Raw genomic sequence first — 16918 nt, forward strand, 5'->3', positions numbered from 1 at the left:
AACTCTACTGCTTTATTCTTGCCTGAATTTATAACTATTACTTTCTAATATGTGCTTGATCTTCTTTTACATTCTTAACACCCAGCTCATTTTTTCTGATGCAGTATTTTGGGTTTAAATAAATATTACACATAAAATATAAAGCAGGAAATAAACACAAAGTGCTAACTTATGCTATTTGCCACACCTAACATGGCGGATGACTGCAGACACGTTTTAACTTTCGATATCTACGGCACGTCCTGACGTTGGCGGTTAAAAGAAAACTAGAACTGCCTGTATTGCATGTCAACTTGAGCGATGGAGAAAGCAACATATATGATTTTGCACGATCTTGAATATAACGTTACTTGACGGTAAACACATGCGGTTAAAGGGTGAACATGTCGCGTGTTACAGATGACGTGAAATATAAAACACTTGTCGAGGTACGTGCATGTAAACAGTAGCGAGGCAGCTATGCTTCACCAGTCTGCAATGGTTAATGAGCTAACAAGCTAATAAACAATAGTGCAACATTAGGATTGAAGCGAATGACTTACCACTGCTGCAAAATTTCACTCAGCAGGATGACACACTGAAGATTATTCAGTAGTAGATATACTGATTATTGCCACATTGATACCCCTTAGTACGGAAATTACCATGGTAACCAGAGATTCCGCCGACAAACTGTTGTCGTTAGTATCGTAGTAAATGTCAATAAGTAATTTCAATTAATATCGTTTTTCTTTCTTTTTATAATAATAATATCAGTTCGGCAGTTTTTGTAATGACTCTTATGAAGATTACTCTTGGTTTTATTATTGTTGTAAAAGTAAATTGTATTACGATAGATTTGTGTTGTAAACCTATTTTCTTAATGGGCAATAGCTGTCTTAATTGTTATAATTTTGTTAATAATTTGGAATATCGTTGTAGAATTTAATATGCAACACGTACCATAAAGTCCCCATGAACCGGACGTTGTGATCGTTTTTACTTCCGTATTCTGACACATTTCCGGTTGAAATTTAATTTCCCAGTAGAAAACTAATGGGCGTGGCTTGTTTTTCACCGCAGATTGATTGGATGTTTGACAACAGCTGCAATAGGTGTGTTCGACTTCATGTGGTTTTGACTAGAAGGGATATATTTATGTACACTTCAATACCAGATAATATTTGTCACGCTGAAAACAGTTGATCATTTTTTTTATTATTGTAAGGTTAGGGTTGGTGTAGGCATTAGCTAATGTAATATATTGTAATTATATGGCGAGATTTGGCACCATTTATGGCCGTAGCTGTATCCCTCCTATCAACAACCATGCAGAATCTCAGGATCGGCTGCACCAGGCTGTGATAACGACACAGCTTTTTGTGATTGGCTAGATACACCGCATGACGACGATCACGTGCGTTTCGGGTTTATTCTGACACCTTCACTTCAACTTATACTTATTAAAGAAAAAGTTTGTAAGAATTTTGCAGTGAAATAAACTAAAACCACTTGGCCAATGTTATATATTTTTTTTCAGCTGAGTACTTACAATATCGCCTGTCAATGGCGTCATATCTGCGTTACCTTTTGTTACCGCCTTTACTGACGTAGCAACCGCGTGACACTGTCATAAACAGATGCGGTTTAAACCGTCAGTCCGTCTATCATTATTGCAAATGATGTGGGTACGTTTAAAATAACTTTTACAATGATTTATTTGAAATCACACCATCGAATTGGACAATTATCATCTATGACTAACAATTTAGTTTTTAGACTTTATTACTTTACCTCTTCCGCTAACACGGTTTCTCGTTCCCGTCTGATTGATGTATCAGCGGTACCATCAGCGGTTGAGTTGATGACAACATATTCCATCATTCCACGCTTCTACACAGTGTCATCAAGCTACGCGATTGTTGTTGTTTTGATCGTGCGCCCTCTAGTGGCGATTTCTACAAACTGTACCTTTAATTCATGTTTTTAAACATTACTTGCAGCTTTCCTGTAGCTCAGTGGTTGTAGGATGGCGCTAGCAACTCCAAGGTCATGGGTTCGATCCCACGGGACTGCACATACGTAGAAACAAAAATGTACAGAATAATGAACTTTAAGTCGCTTTGGATAAAAGCGTCTGCCAAATGCATAACTGTAAATGTAAAACAGCTCAAACTCTTGTATATCATAGTATGTTATTTTGTGTCGTTTGATAAAATATAAATGAAACGAACACTGATTCATCACCATAGGTAATTCAATAATATATATTTATGTTGTTTACCATGATTTTTAGACACAAAGTGTTAAGCAGCACATAACATATGCAATATGAAGGGTTAATGGTTGCTAGTTTTCTAATTAAAATGTTTGTTTATTAGACAAATCCACTATATGATCCACTTAATTTGCGCTTTGAAAAGGAAACACAGCGCGAACATCACTACGACAAGCAGCAAGTGTCCGACTCCGACTTAATTTCGCCTATCGGTCTGCAAAGCGCCGCATGAGGCCGAACACACCTAATGATTTTGAATGAAACTGTCAGCAGACTAACAGTAGAAGGGGAGGAGTTAACATGTGCTCCCGCTAACCCATCTAATTTAAGAAATTTCAGATGGATAGTCATTTCAGGGTGGATGCATTTTCAGTTTTAAGGCTACATGAATATTAAACAGAAAATGACCCACATTGATAAGCTATTTACGAAAAACTCTGCAATTTTCATGCAAAAATGAGAATTGTCATTTTTAATTTCACTGGGACCTTAAATCTCCAAATACCAGTTTACACGAATAGGTAACAAAACAGGGCACTAAACCTTTTGAAAGTCAGACTTTTGACTTTCTTAAATTACAATTTTATGTGATCTGATAGGTTATCTAAAAGATTATGGGGCGATTTCCGAACAGAGATTATTTTAAATCAGGAATAGTCCTTAGTTAAATTAGGATATTTAAATTTTAAAAACGTACTTTACAAAAAAACATTACTGTGTGCATCTTAAGACAAAACACCTGCACTGCAATTGGGGCCTTGTAGAATTCAATGCTTTAAAATACTTTAAATGGTAATGGGACACTGAAGTGTACTGTAAGGTTATTTGTGTTCTTGATCACTTTCTTAACCTTTTCTCAATAGTGTAAATACTGTGACCCCAATGAAGTGCTTGATGACATCAAAGGTGTGTCGACGGATTACCCAGACCTGCAGCTGTACGTGGACTATTATTGTAAGTGACACTTTGAAAACACATGAGAATTTAGCAGAAGTCTGTGTATGCGAGATACTTTTTTTTAAATGCATGCGGTTTGATTTATGCAGAAATGCAGTAATGTGTGTGTTTTTCAAGTAATGAAAATAAATGTCATTTGAAAGCTCTTTTGAAACTAATAAGCTTCACAGACTTTTCACTTATGGTGCAGATTTTCTTGCACATGTATTTCCTATGTTCAGTATTCTTCCATTTTTACAGTCTACCCCAACAATGATAAGAAGAAGTTGGTTTATTTAGGCGGCACTGTTCCTGTAACATATGAAGGTAACTGGTTTTACAAGCTTTGCTCCAGAAGAACTTCCGGTTTTAACTTACTGTTGTAATACTACAAAAATGTTTGAACAAAATACAACCAACAGAACATTAATAACCTATTTAAAATGTTAAACAAATACCTTTAACATTCAAGTATATATGTAAGATAAAAAAAATACTAATAATAAATAATTAAGAACTAAAACCACAAATGCTTCTGCGCACTGTTTACATCTTGCCAAGTGGTCTAACTAGTCTCATTCAAGCCTATGTTTCTCACTGACTTTGTGAAACTTGTTGATAAAATCATGTCATGTTTTCACGAAGGCAACAAGTACAACATTCCCGTTTGCCTTTGGATCCATGAGACTCATCCCAAAAACCCACCCAGATGTTTTGTCTGCCCCTCACCCACTATGGTGATCAATGCTAAAAGCAGCAATGTTGATGCATCTGGATGTGTTCTCCTCCACTGTCTCAGCAACTGGAAAATTGTATGTCAGTTTCATAACCACAACACATTTTTCGCATTCCTGTGAATCATGTTGGTGTTGACTGCATTTGAATGACGCTTGTTTCTCAGGGGTGGTCAAACTTGTCAATAGTTCTGGAGGAAATGATTGCTGCCTTTCAGCGCGAACCTCCCCTTTTTGCCACTTACCCAATCAGAGCCTCCTCACTAGTTGAACCAGTCCACCCGAGTCCTGTTACATCATATGGCAGGTTGGTGATTGTTTGCTAAACAGTTTAGAAATTAAAGTTAGGAAAACATGACCACAACCTGCCTTTTTGTTTCTTGTTTATGCTGCAGCTGGCCGCATGCAGGCAACACGTTTGTGCAAAATTCATCTGCAGCTGAACATGGAATGACCACCTCACCAGTGACTCAGCATGCCAGCAACAGTAAACATTGAATCTTTGTTTTAAATACTATATATTGTTTAAAACAGATCCAGGGAAAGAATACACTTTTATATAATATACATGACATCTTGTATGTAAAACAGTAAGACAGGAGTGGAGCAAAATATAGGTCTCACGAGATACGTTTAAAAACGTCTCTCCTTTGACTGCCGTTATAGGCTCTCTCTATGTATTGATTTTTTTTCATTTTGTTGAAAGAATTGAAAACACTATCGTTGAGTTGTTCATTAGCCATTTGAGCAAATGATAATACGAAAAAAAATTATTTGTGGTAGTCTCCAAATAACCCCATCATAGTTTACCCTGAAACGTGGAAAAAGGTCAATTTATTTTGTAATTAATTCAGATGAATAATTTATTGTATAATAATTGTATTAAATGAAATTTAAACTGCTCAACCGTTATTTATGGACATCCGTTAATATTGCAGACTTTCATTTTCATTTCTTTGCTTACCATAACATCTCTTCTGCTAGCTTTACCCAAGAGTACAAAGTCCCGCAGTAGTCTGCCGCGGACCAGTAGAACTGACATCGGTGAGGTTAGAGGACCATACACACAGGAGTTACTGGATTTCGGGATCACATTTGGAGCACAAGCTGTAGAGACTAACCACCAAACAAATCCATTCATCTCTCCTGCCTCTGGTAAATGTTTTTTTGCTTTGAAATGTTGGAGTATTAAAATCCTCATAACTTGATTCATATTTAAGGTTTAGCTTTTTCTTTTTCTGTTGTAGCTCCAACCCATAATTCTTCAGATGTAAAAGAAGTAGATGACCTGTTCAAAAGCCTTCAGTTAAAAAGAGTAGTCAATGTTTACCAAATGGACAACAAAGACAAAGGTAAATCACATCATTTTAAAAATCATTCTTATCTTTATTTTTTTTCAGTACTGAGTTTGAAGTGTCAGAACATGCAGATTGTTTGGTCAAGGCCCAATTTTCTTTTCCTTTATGTTGGTTACTAATAAAAAAATTCACCACAAGTATAATATTTTTCATTAAACATCTATTAAAGTTGATTTTTTTTACAAAAGAACAAGAAATTGAGACGAAGATTAACATTTTGTAATGCTTGGAAATGTAACAAATAAATAACACAACCTTAAAAACGCTTTAAACTTTCTGGTTAACAGTGAGATTTTTTTGTTTAATTAAAATTCAATAAAATATATAAGAAATAAATATAATAATAAATAAATAATGTGCATGTTACACTGTATTGAAAGAGACTTTTCTTCTTTCATAAAGATGTTCTTCATGGCGGGGTGCAGTGTCATGATTGTCCCCCTGACCCCATGGCTCAGCAAAACTTGGTGGATAATCATCACAGATTGGTGGTGAGCAGACTTCCTGTGGGGGTCTCTCCAAGCAAGATGAAGAACAAGCTAACCATTTATTTACAGAGAAAGCAGAATGATGGAGGAGAGGTTCTGGATGTCAAATATCCTGCAGCACAGCCAGACCAGGCCTGGGTCCTCTTCAGAGACGCCACAGGTATGGGACAACAGTGATAACTTCCGTTGAATCAGAGAGAAGAAAAAAATACTTTTTGACTTTAATGCTAATTTTAGCTCTCACATTCACATGTGTGATTTCTTCATAGAATGTTTTAAAAATACACTGCTAATGACATTTCAATAAATGTAAACTCTTTTGACTATCTAACACAGAAAATAACCATAGATAATCTGCTGTCAAAATATACCAGTATTAGAGTTGTAACGGTATGACATTTTCCCATCATGATGTAGTGAACAAAATTATCATGGTTATCAGTATTATCACGGTTTTGTTCAAATGTGCTGGAAGTGTCCAAAAGGTACTGATTCCAAGTTTCATATTGATGTCACTTGTTAAAAGCACCTTTTGTTATCATAAACATCAAATAAATAACATTAATATTAATCCTAGCACAATGGGGCCGTAAAAGTTTCTCATGTTCAGATTGAAAACAACCTTAAGTAAGTAAGAAAAATTCATTTAAACACCACACAAATCAGAAAATAATCTGTCTGCATGGGGTGCAATCTGGTATGCTTTCTACAGTCATAAAAGTGATTGTCTTTCTAAAGAAATATCAAGTAATCATGTTTCAGTATATATTTTCCCCAATATGAACATTTTGGGACTAAAAGCCCTGTAATCACAATTGAACTGGAGTAGACGAGGATGAACATGTATACGACCTTGACCTTTGTGACCTTTCATGTCTTCTCCAGATGCAGCGCAGGTTTTGAAACAGCCTGAAAGGGTGATTACAATTAATGAGCAGCACTTTCATATTCAGCTGAAGAAGTTTGAAGATATGGAGGTAAGAGAAGGTCCAGATCAGAATATCCCTTTCACTTGCTTCTCATTCACTCGTTTGCACAGGATTGCACTATACACACAACCTACTGTCAGATCCCAGGTGGTGTCGAAGGTGAGAAAGCGGAAATGTTCAAGAGCATATTGAGTCTGGACGGAAGCAAATTTAGCCCTACAGATGTATTGGAGGCTGTGCAGTCGTGCCGAGACCTCCCCTCTGCTCTGAAATATCTCTCCCATGACTGCCCTATATGCCAGGAGCAAGTATCCGTAAACAGGGTGAGAATAAATGCATTTGTCACGTGTCCTAGATAGATGGAGCGAATGAAATGTTTTATTTACGTGTTATGTTTTACTTACGTTGAATGATATAATTTGAGTGAATCTATTAATCCTGTGACACTTTCAAATGTTTTTACACACATTTGTCTCTTTGTCCCATGGAAGTTCCAATTTTCATAAAAAGTGTTAGAATTTTAGAAAAAAGGATATTGCATTTAATTTGTACAGAGAATAATCTTTCAATCATTGTTGTATAGTTTTAAAGCGAAAATAGCGTAGATATTTTCTTGACAGAATATATAAAATGCGATTTTTTTATATGATCAAAATGTATTGTCATATTTTCAAAAATGTATTTTTCATGCATATTTCTTTCTTCAGATGATCACCATGACACACTGTTCCTGCACGTTCTGTGAGAGCTGCTTTAAGAAATACTTCTCCTCTGTCATTAAAGAAAAGAGTATAGTACATGTGGTCTGTCCCCTATGTAATCTTCCTGATGTGCGAGGAGGCCGAAGGGAGGACACAATGGAGTACTTCAGTCTACTCGACACACAGGTGTGGAGCTTCGACCCCGTTTTTATCCTATGATACAAAGGTGTGAAATGAAAGCGGAGGAATGGGAGTGGAGAGTATTTTAAGCAAGGGTTATTATCAGTAACTAAAACTATAATATATTTTGCATAAAATGTGCGGATATATTGGCCAGTAATCGGTATCGGTCGATAAAAGCAATTTTTCACCATACAGCCGATGATCAGGGCCAATATATCCTGTCAATCAATGTAAGAAAAATGTAATTAATATGTGCTCTGTACATAGAAAATGTTAAGAAACATCACCAGTTTGATGTTCAATATTATTAGTCATTATATGAATTAATAACATTCTGAAATTTAAGAAATATAAATTTAATTTTAAGAATTAGTATCGTCTAATATCACTCTGAATAATCAGATCCGGTATCGGTGCATCTCTAAATAAAATAAGGAAAAAGGCTCGAAATATTATTTAAAAAAAATTATTTAGAACGTGAATGATGAGGAACTTGACTATTAACTAAAAATAAATATAAACTAAACTAAAATCTACGTTTATTAAAGAAAACAAATAAATCCTAAAATGAAAAGGTAAAATAAGCTACAAATATAACATGAAAACAAATTTTTATGCGCAAAAAAATTCTATTGCACGCCAAATTCAAACTTGATTTATTTTACCAGGTACAGACTACAATGAAAATTGATGAGTTTGAATATACCGAATCGAATAAATGATATACTGTATTTCTTTTGTATTTGCAGATCAGGTATTATTTAAACCCTCAGATCCATGAGCTTTTCCAAAGTAAGCTCAGAGATCATGCTCTGCAGGAAATGCCCAACTTCCGCTGGTGTGCACATGTAAGGATTTATTAGATGAAATATACCACAACTGCATACTTCTGAAGGTTTTTTAAAGGCGTCTGTTTATTTTTTCAGTGCTGCTTCGGGCTTCTTCATGAAGCAAACAGGCTGAGGATGGACTGCCCAAGTTGTGGGAAAAGCACATGCTTTAAGTGCAAACGGCCTGTAGGTGATCTCCACAAACATCACATATTTTTGCACAGGTTTCACGTATATTGAGAATCTTCTGAAATTCTCAAGTTCCCTTGATAGCGCTCCTGATGTCTTATTTATGGATGTTCTTGAACTTGATGCTTGTTTTTTTAGTGGGCTCCACAGCATGAAGGAATCTCCTGTGAGAAGTTCAAAGAGTGGGAACAACTCAATAGCCCCGAGTATCAGAACTCGAAACTGGAGCAGCTTCTGAACAGGAACAAAATAGGTACAACATTAGACAAACAAAAGTCTCATTGAACTTTAAAGCACTCCAGTTTATCCTTGGTAACATTTTGCACGTCCCTTTCAGACTGTCCCAAATGCAAATTTCGCTTCTTCCTGGCCAGAGGAGGTTGTTTGCATTTCAAATGCACTCAGTGCCAGCATGCATTCTGCGGCGGCTGCAGTCAGCCATTTAAACAGGGCACTGTAAGTTTCTTTCTCTTGCAGTTCTCCTGTTAGAGTTACCATAAATCTCTATATCAATTGTAAATAATGAGAATGAGAGTTATTAATGGTGTCTCTGCAGGCCTGTAATTTTTCTGCTGAGTGTGGAGCTAAGGGCTTACATGCTCACCACCCCAGAGACTGCCTGTATCATTTAAGAGATTGGAGTGTTGTGAAACTACGGAACCTGCTGCGGGTGAGAACCGTCTCTACTGTGATCTTTCTTAGTGTGCCCAAAAAGCTAAATTAGTTGTAATTCTAAATCTGAATGATTTTTCTTTGTTACCTTTTTAGCACTATGGAGTTTCACACCCTATGATGTTCAGACGCAAAGGTACAACGCGGGATCATTCAAAAGGTACATTTAAATTTACTTTGATATTTGCCCTTTCTATATATACAGTCAGCTTCATAAATTTTGGGACATCGACACAATTCTAATATTTTTGGCTCTATACACCACCACAATGGATTTCAAATGAAACAAACAAGATGTGTCATTGTAATTGGGATAGTGAGGGAATAACACACACCTGGCCATGGAACAGCTGAGAAGCCAATTGTCCCATTACTTTTGGTCCCTTAACAAGTGGGAGGCACATATGCAAACTGATGTAGTTCCTACACCATTCAAATTAAAGCTGACAGTCTGCAGTTAAACCACATCTTGTTTGTTTCATTTGAAATCCATTGTGGTGGTGTATAGAGCCAAAAATGTTAGAACTGTGTCGATGTCCCAAAATTTATGAAGCTGACTGTAAATGTAGTTTTGGCTGTATGTTTACACCTTATATTAAAGTACTGTACAGTAATATTTATATAAGTATTCCTAGTAGTATTAATTATTGTTTACCTGGTACCAATTTAAGAAACAATTATTGGCCTATATATTAGAATTAACAACAAACATTTTTTTTACTTTTTTACAGATTTTACAGATACAGATTTAAGAGACAACTATTAGCTGACTTCATGCCAATATTGGTCCCATGCTTATTTACTACATTAACTTATTTTTGCATGATACTGATTTAAGAAACAAATATTGGCAGATTTTAATACTGATGTTTGTCACATACCTGAAATTCATGCAAAAAATAAGTTGATGTTGTAAATAAGGCCAATAGTTGTCTCTCAAATCTGTATTACACAAAAAAGTTTAACAATTTTTTTTGTTGTTAATTCTTATATATAGGCCAATAATTGTTTCTTAATTTGGGACCGAACTATTGGCCGATTTTAATACCGATATTTGTCACATGCCTGAAATTATTAACAACATGAATTATTTTTTGCCTAATACTGATTAAAAGATAAATGTTTCATTTTGTTTATATGTTTATGTGGCGTTTTTTATGTTTAAGGCAAACCATGTGCAAATTTATTAAAAACCATTGCTGAGTATTTTCTCTATAAAACTGCAGTTTACCAAAAAAAGTTAAAATAAAAATGTGGTTTGAAACTGCTAAGACATCATAAACCTGTAACCAATCACATCAACTTATTTGACCCCTGTGGATCAGCAGTTTGAGGCATAAATATGCAAATATCGCATTGATTCAGACCAAAATGATCGCTGCACTGCTGTTTCAAATCTGTTTTACATTCAGATGTCCGATCTCTTCCATGTAGCCTTAACATACAACAATCTGTGTAGACTTGAAACAGGTCAGATTTTCTCAGCGGATTTGAGCGTGTGATTGACGCATATGATCAGCTCCCTCTGTGCTATCGTGTCTCTGAACCGGAGGACAGTTACGTGCAACCGCTCGCGTGACACTACCTTGAAGTTAAGACTTAAATGTTAATGTTTACACTGTCTGGATTATGCAGCATTCACCATGTAGAACATAATAAATGTGCGAACAAGTGGGTAATATGGCTCATGCATCAATTAGACACATAAAATTGCAAAAATGAAAGTGTCGGAACAAAAAATGCATTCTATCTAAAAGTGTAACCACACCTCCACAAATCTACGTCAGTTTGTGGTTAATTTGACTAAGACCACCCAAATGTTAACGTAAGTAAGGTGGGAGTACCTGTCAGCACAATTGCTTTGGAACCTGATGTTCCAAATATGGTAGGGGCGTTACATTTCCGTCCCACGCTTGCTGTATTCGACCAATCACTAGGCACTGGTTAACTGGCCAATCATAGCACATTTAGCTTTTTAGAGCGATGAGCTTTGTAAAACATTGCGCGTTTCAGAGACGCGGGGCAAAGAGGAGATACAAACATCCACGGTAGGTGGAAAATACAGCGGTTTTGAACCTTAAATCGTGTATACACGTTGCATTACATCTAAAACAAACGATAAAATTTGCTTTAGCCGTGTCATATGACAACCTTGAAGTGTAGCGTGAAAAGATTTTTTTTGAGCGCACGTGCCAGACTGTCAGTTTTGTTAGCGCATTGGAGGATATCAATTATTGATGCCCTTAATGCAAACAAATGTTTAATAAATGGTAAAATTACGAAAGGAAAAAACTTTCATTTTGATTTCATTGGGGCTTTGATTTCGTTTTTTATCACATCCTTATTAACAAGATAAAATTAAATAGATGTTTTACGACTCAATGCCTTTATGCAGTAAATGATTACGGTTTCGGTTTGTTGTATAAACCTTTTATATGCTATAATCACTATGCCAGTCATTTCAAATTGATATAAAATCTTATATCAGCAGCCGATACATCGGAATAGGCCCCTGTTTATTTTATAACCATTCTGTTATAGATATTTGTGGTGTGATGGAGTTCCAAGAAACAGGAGCTGCGAAAGAAGAGCCGTGTGGACAACCATCTGACCCTGAATATAGTGGTTACTGCACGTAAGGCACAAGACTCTCAAAAGCTCTGATAATCTTGTCATTCAGTAAAAATATGCTCATATAAACAAAGCCAACCCAGAAATGTTATCCGATTTTCTGCGTGTTTGTAGGATACATTATAAAGAATGTCTGGTGGAGCTAATAAACCAGAACGCACTGGACCCTTTGGTACTGTTCAATGGTGATGAGCTGAGGGCAGAGTTGTTCAGATGGAAACTGACGGTCCCATCGCAACAGCCTTCAGAGCCAGATCAGCGGTACGAGGACCGGCTACGACAGGTCTGTGGATTAAAATCATCTCACTGTTTAAAGTGAAGCTTTGGTTATGTACGCGGTGTAGTTGGTGTTATGTTTTCACATACTGTTTTATAAAATCTGGAGGTCAATTTAGTGTAACTGCATGTAAGGTATTCATGAAAGTAGTAATGAAACATGGAAATGCGGAATAACAAGGTGTTATTCTTTCAGATTATAAAAGAGAGGGTGGTTCTGAATAGCAGTAAAGCATCTGGACTGAAGACAAAAGCCCCTCCCACACCTTCCCCCTCTTCTCCTCCTGCAGCTGGAGCTCCATGGTACTCAGTCTTGAGTCGAGCAGTTTCCGAGGACTCACAGCATCTACTGCTGCTTACCGATTGAAGAGGATATCTGTGCCCTGGACATATGCTGTTATCATTCCATATACTGAACTGCATTTGGCAAGGATGCAGAATTTATATCTGTTTTTTCAATACAAGCACTAAGAGTTCTAAGGCACTTAAAACTTGTGTATTGTACTAAGTACTCCATTCACGTTAAAGAATGTGGCTTTCAAATCTACATTTAATTCTCTTGGTAATGAGTGTCAACTCATATTTATAACTGTTGTTAGGTTTTTATATTCATTTTATATGAAGTCGCCTACACAGCATATGCATTTTACTGAGCACAAGTTTGCACATGGCGGTTGTGAATTGGGTTTTGGCATTATCTGTAAGGGGCGTGAAAGGTTGTGTTGCAGATTATTATTATTTTTGTGTGAATAACTGAATATAAAACATTATTTTCTAACAGCCTCACCTTTTTTTGTTGGAAGATATTTCATATATGAAATAATGTGGTTATATATTCCCAGCTGCCTCTCATGGTTTATGCCAGAAAATATACTGCTGCTCTGTATGCTTTGTTATGAAAATAAATATTTCGACCATACATAAGTAAATATTCCTAGTGAATATCTCTGTTTAGATCTGAATGAAAACAAAGACGTTCAATTAGTAACAGGATCAAATTTATAATATACAGTTGCTCTATATTTTACTACATTTTTCAAACACTGATAAACAGTGGTCATTTAGATAAGATACAAAATATATCACAGAATAAAGACATGGTTTATTTTATAGGGTTTACAGGTACGTCGTCCCTAACAGGAGGAAATGCTTCAATCTCTTTAATGATTCTCTCAGCAATTATTTCATTATTGGCGGCAACAACTCTTCTAGACATCAGGTCCATTGGTCCACCTGAGGACATTTAGGGAAAGCCTCTTCAAACCATATTATACAAATAAATGTTTTTAAATATAATCATTGAGAACGACACATGTAGACGGAGTATATTTTCTCACCTTCAACATCCTTAAGAACTCCTCCTGCCTCAGACACGATGACAGCACCAGCTGCTATGTCCCAACAGTGGATCCCAATCTCATAATAAGCCTCCACACAACCAGAGGCCACCAGACACATGTTGATAGCAGCAGATCCTACACCACGTATCCTTTAAAAAAAAAGGCTTGTTATATTGATATGAAAGTGATGCACATGGTATGTAATAATATTAAGTAGTGAAAATAGCTTTGAATAGTGGTGAAGGTGTATAGAAAATAAACAGGACACACACCCGTGGACTGGTAGACACAAGATCTTCCTCATGCTGGAAAAAATCTTGGCCACAACTTCAGGATCTCGGTTAGAGCCAAACTCTGTAGCGATGATTGACTGGTTGATCTCTATTATATGATTTGAAAAGAATTAGAGAACATTCAGATACCGTCAATACCGAATGCAATCAGATCAGCTGTCCCGCTTACCTTTTTGGTCTGACACATGAAGGGGCTGTCCGTTACAAAATGCCCCCTTTCCTTTTTGAGCAGTGTACATTTTATCTTCTATGCAGCTGTACACCACACCAAACTCCAACTGCAAGAGAGGAATGATTCATTTGACAGATGCGCTTAACTTCCAACCTTCATGATAACAATCTAATGACGCAAGATAACAAAGGGTAAAGCGAAGCATCAGTTTCTGATTTTACATCTCGCCACGCGGTTGGGAACATCTGTTACCTGTGCTATCAATGTGTTATTCTAAAATGAATAAGAGAGCAATTGAAAGCAAATGATGCTTACCGTTTTGTTGACAGCAAAACCAATGGATATTCCAACAAATGGATATCTGTACAAAAGAGCATATTACTTTTTTTATACCACATGCTACAAAGCTATCAGTCTTCAAGTATGAAAATTAAAAACTGATTAGTCGTTTTATGTTATATCATGTGTCATCTATGTTTTCCTATAGTCAACTTTTGTAAAGACGTTGAAAAGACAAAGCATGGAATAAAATTTGAATATATTACCCATGCACAAAGTTTGTGGTTCCATCCACAGGGTCAATGATCCATGTGGGGTCGTCAGTCAAAACACAAGGCTCTCCGGCAGCCACTGACTCTTCCCCAATGAAACTGAAAGAAAACAAAGCTTGTCTATTGTCTTTAAATCATATAATACATATTGTGGAGGACATATAAGGTACACATCTTTTGACCCTGTGTTTACCATAATGGGCTCAATACCTGTGATCAGGAAACTTCTCCTTCACTGATGTGATAATCAGCTGCTCAACATTCTGGTCTGTTTTAGTCACCAGATCAACAGATGAGCTTTTACACATGATCTTCAGGTCATTCTGCACAGCGTCCCTCACAATCTGAAGGCAACAAACACAACGTTCTTTAAGTAACAATAACTTGTTAATTCATTTTTTATTCATTTTGCTCAAGCAAAAAATGCATTCGCACCTCTCCTGCTTTCCTGGCCAGGATCACGGCGTGGTCCATGGCATCCTGCCAAAGGCCAGGCATCTTTAATGTAGGGACCCCCTTTTAGATCAACACATTATTTCTTCTCATCAGTTTCAGTTTACAGTAATAATCTACAGTTACAAGTCAATTCAAGGCTGTGCTTCTGAATTTAGACGTTGCTTACATTAACAGCATTTTTACAGAAGAGAGTAAGGATGCTCTTCACAGCCAGTAACACCCTGAAAACTAATATGAAAGTATGTAGCGAGGGTTTAAGAGTACGTTAGAGAAAGTCCTTAAAGTCTCTAGCAAATTTGTCTATTTTCTGAATATATTTGTTCCTACCACTGTGGTTTAGAACTCTTAATCCTTAAGCAAATTCATTATAGTGTCTTGCCTATAAATAGGATCCCCAACTGGGTCTCTGTTTTTAACAAAAGCTTACCATTGTTTTTTATACCAATACAGTGTTCCTTCTCGAGTCTCTACAGTTGTCATACATAATAAAAATAACATTGGAACTACATTCTGTATCACATTACAGCATGAACTTTTGTATTTTTGGTACATATGGTAGTTACCATTGTTTCTATGTAAAATGATTATCATGATTATCAGTACTAGTCCCTTACCTGACTGAACCATTTACTGTGACATTTATCAACCCTAAACGTCAAACAGAATGTAGTATTATCTGGGAAAATTAAATAACACATCAAACATTAAAACTAAAAACAATAAGAAAACACAAAATTCTTACAAATGAGCGATGAAATGAGCACAAGGTGTCAGTGTCAGTTCTTCTGCGTTGTGTTTCCGGGTTCTTGGAGAAGTCCAAACGAGAAGCCAAGAGGAAAAAGCCTCTAAATCATTGAGCTTCAAATAGCTACCAAGCCATATAGCACACTGAAAAAATCGACTCGTTTACTTTACGGTTGATAAAATAACACGGGTTCCTAAGCTCCGTTAAGCACGTTTCTTCCCTCAAGTTACTGATGCGCATGCGCGGATTTGCCTTGCCTACTGCAGGGCTGTATCCGAAATAGCCCTATTATAGTGCACTATTGAGGGGACATCCGTTTTTAATGGTGGCCGAATTAATAGTGGAGAAAATTGAGCGCACTCATTCAATCCCATGATGCGTCATAATAACGAATAATAATGAATTCCCGCGTCTCGGCAGAAGATGGCGCCCGCAGCATTTCCAGTGCACCGAGTGTCCGAATTTAGTCACTTGTTTTCAGCCGCTACTTAAAGTGGACTTTATTAGTGAACTAATGTAGGTAATAGTGAATGAGGGTATAGTGGGCGATTTCGGATTTATGCTTTTGTGTGCATAACGTTATTGAAGCTGTGATGGGTCGTCAGTGACCACCGATAATTATGTCCTTCTAGGAGTAACGTTATTCTTTTTGTTAGTATCCCAAGATACAACAACAACTGTGGATCCGACACTTCAACAAATTACATTAAATCATTCAATCAAAATCCTTTGGTACGGCATAGAGCCATTGGCAGAGAGAGTCGCGTCAATACCGTTGACTCCAATGGAACAGTTTTTCACAGCAATGGGGGTTCATGGAGGCTCTCAATAGTTCCCGGAAATTACAAACACATGGAGCTGCGGCTAAACAGACCAACTTTGAACACATTTAAAGAGAAAAAATAACTTACTATCTTAAGGCTCCATGAATCACGTGATACGTGAATTTCGAACTTCCGGTGGCGAAACTCTCTCGCTTTTATGGCTCTGGTTCAGCCCACTTGAGGCTTTAAGTCCCAAACTCAGAACAGCAAGGGCATAGACAAAATGTCATGTCAAAGTAAAAGTTCCCTACTCAGCTAAAATTAAGCTGTCACGAAAGCAAAGGCGGAGAATAAATAATCGAAATAATTAATTAAAAATGATTATATCTTATGGATAGGAAGTTAAAAAATAC

At 36.6% G+C, this 16918-nt stretch overlaps 2 protein-coding genes across 7 annotated transcripts; one reads left to right on the plus strand and one right to left on the minus strand.

Annotated features, from left to right (window-relative positions):
* Positions 1–231: 231 nt before the first annotated feature.
* si:dkey-181m9.8 (E3 ubiquitin-protein ligase lubel) lies at positions 232–12962 on the plus strand. 3 transcript variants are annotated; one of them, XM_056743525.1, is made up of 22 exons: positions 232–428; positions 3121–3211; positions 3455–3520; positions 3839–4005; positions 4095–4234; positions 4323–4414; positions 4912–5082; positions 5175–5279; positions 5688–5776; positions 5843–5933; positions 6659–6750; positions 6843–7025; positions 7410–7589; positions 8336–8434; positions 8513–8602; positions 8744–8858; positions 8943–9061; positions 9162–9275; positions 9374–9437; positions 11819–11912; positions 12023–12191; positions 12381–12962. In XM_056743525.1, exons 1-22 carry the CDS (start codon positions 384–386, stop codon positions 12549–12551), a joined length of 2547 nt encoding a protein of 848 aa, XP_056599503.1. In that variant the 5' UTR covers positions 232–383; the 3' UTR covers positions 12552–12962. The 3 variants fall into 3 exon arrangements, with proteins under 3 accessions (XP_056599503.1, XP_056599501.1, XP_056599502.1); XM_056743523.1 differs by having other exon boundaries at positions 5688–5933; XM_056743524.1 differs by having other exon boundaries at positions 5688–5933; positions 6659–6690; positions 6813–7025.
* Positions 8700–16788, minus strand: impa1 (inositol monophosphatase 1). 4 transcript variants are annotated; one of them, XM_056743528.1, is made up of 10 exons: positions 15739–16190; positions 15611–15644; positions 14976–15056; positions 14751–14884; positions 14535–14639; positions 14305–14350; positions 13987–14095; positions 13797–13905; positions 13522–13673; positions 13166–13417 (listed from the first exon to the last, which is right to left on the minus strand). In XM_056743528.1, the coding sequence occupies exons 3-10, from the start codon at positions 15036–15038 to the stop codon at positions 13287–13289; spliced, it is 849 nt and encodes a 282-aa protein (XP_056599506.1). In that variant the 5' UTR covers positions 15039–15056; positions 15611–15644; positions 15739–16190; the 3' UTR covers positions 13166–13286. The 4 variants fall into 4 exon arrangements, with proteins under 4 accessions (XP_056599508.1, XP_056599506.1, XP_056599507.1 ...); XM_056743530.1 differs by lacking the exons at positions 13166–13417; positions 15611–15644 and adding an exon at positions 8700–8839 and having other exon boundaries at positions 15739–16187; XM_056743529.1 differs by lacking the exons at positions 15611–15644; positions 15739–16190 and adding an exon at positions 16653–16788.
* Positions 16789–16918: the final 130 nt, after the last annotated feature.

The sequence above is a fragment of the Triplophysa dalaica genome, chromosome 3, assembly GCF_015846415.1.
Source record: "Triplophysa dalaica isolate WHDGS20190420 chromosome 3, ASM1584641v1, whole genome shotgun sequence".
NCBI classification, from domain to species: domain Eukaryota; kingdom Metazoa; phylum Chordata; class Actinopteri; order Cypriniformes; family Nemacheilidae; genus Triplophysa; species Triplophysa dalaica.

What these genes read in the sequence shown, in the direction of transcription:
- si:dkey-181m9.8 (XM_056743523.1), top strand. Translation starts at nt 384, where the DNA reads ATGTCGCGTGTTACAGATGACGTGAAATATAAAACACTTGTCGAG. An exon ending in TGTTCCTGTAACATATGAAG is followed by an intron (nt 3,521 to 3,838) that starts GTAACTGGTTTT and finishes GTTTTCACGAAG; the next exon opens with GCAACAAGTACAACATTCCC. An exon ending in GTCTCAGCAACTGGAAAATT is followed by an intron (nt 4,006 to 4,094) that starts GTATGTCAGTTT and finishes CTTGTTTCTCAG; the next exon opens with GGGTGGTCAAACTTGTCAAT.
- impa1 (XM_056743529.1), bottom strand. Translation starts at nt 15,038, where the DNA reads ATGCCTGGCCTTTGGCAGGATGCCATGGACCACGCCGTGATCCTGGCC. An exon ending in GTTTTGCTGTCAACAAAACG is followed by an intron (nt 14,096 to 14,304) that starts GTAAGCATCATT and finishes CCTCTCTTGCAG; the next exon opens with TTGGAGTTTGGTGTGGTGTA. An exon ending in TCATGTGTCAGACCAAAAAG is followed by an intron (nt 13,906 to 13,986) that starts GTAAGCGGGACA and finishes ATCATATAATAG; the next exon opens with AGATCAACCAGTCAATCATC.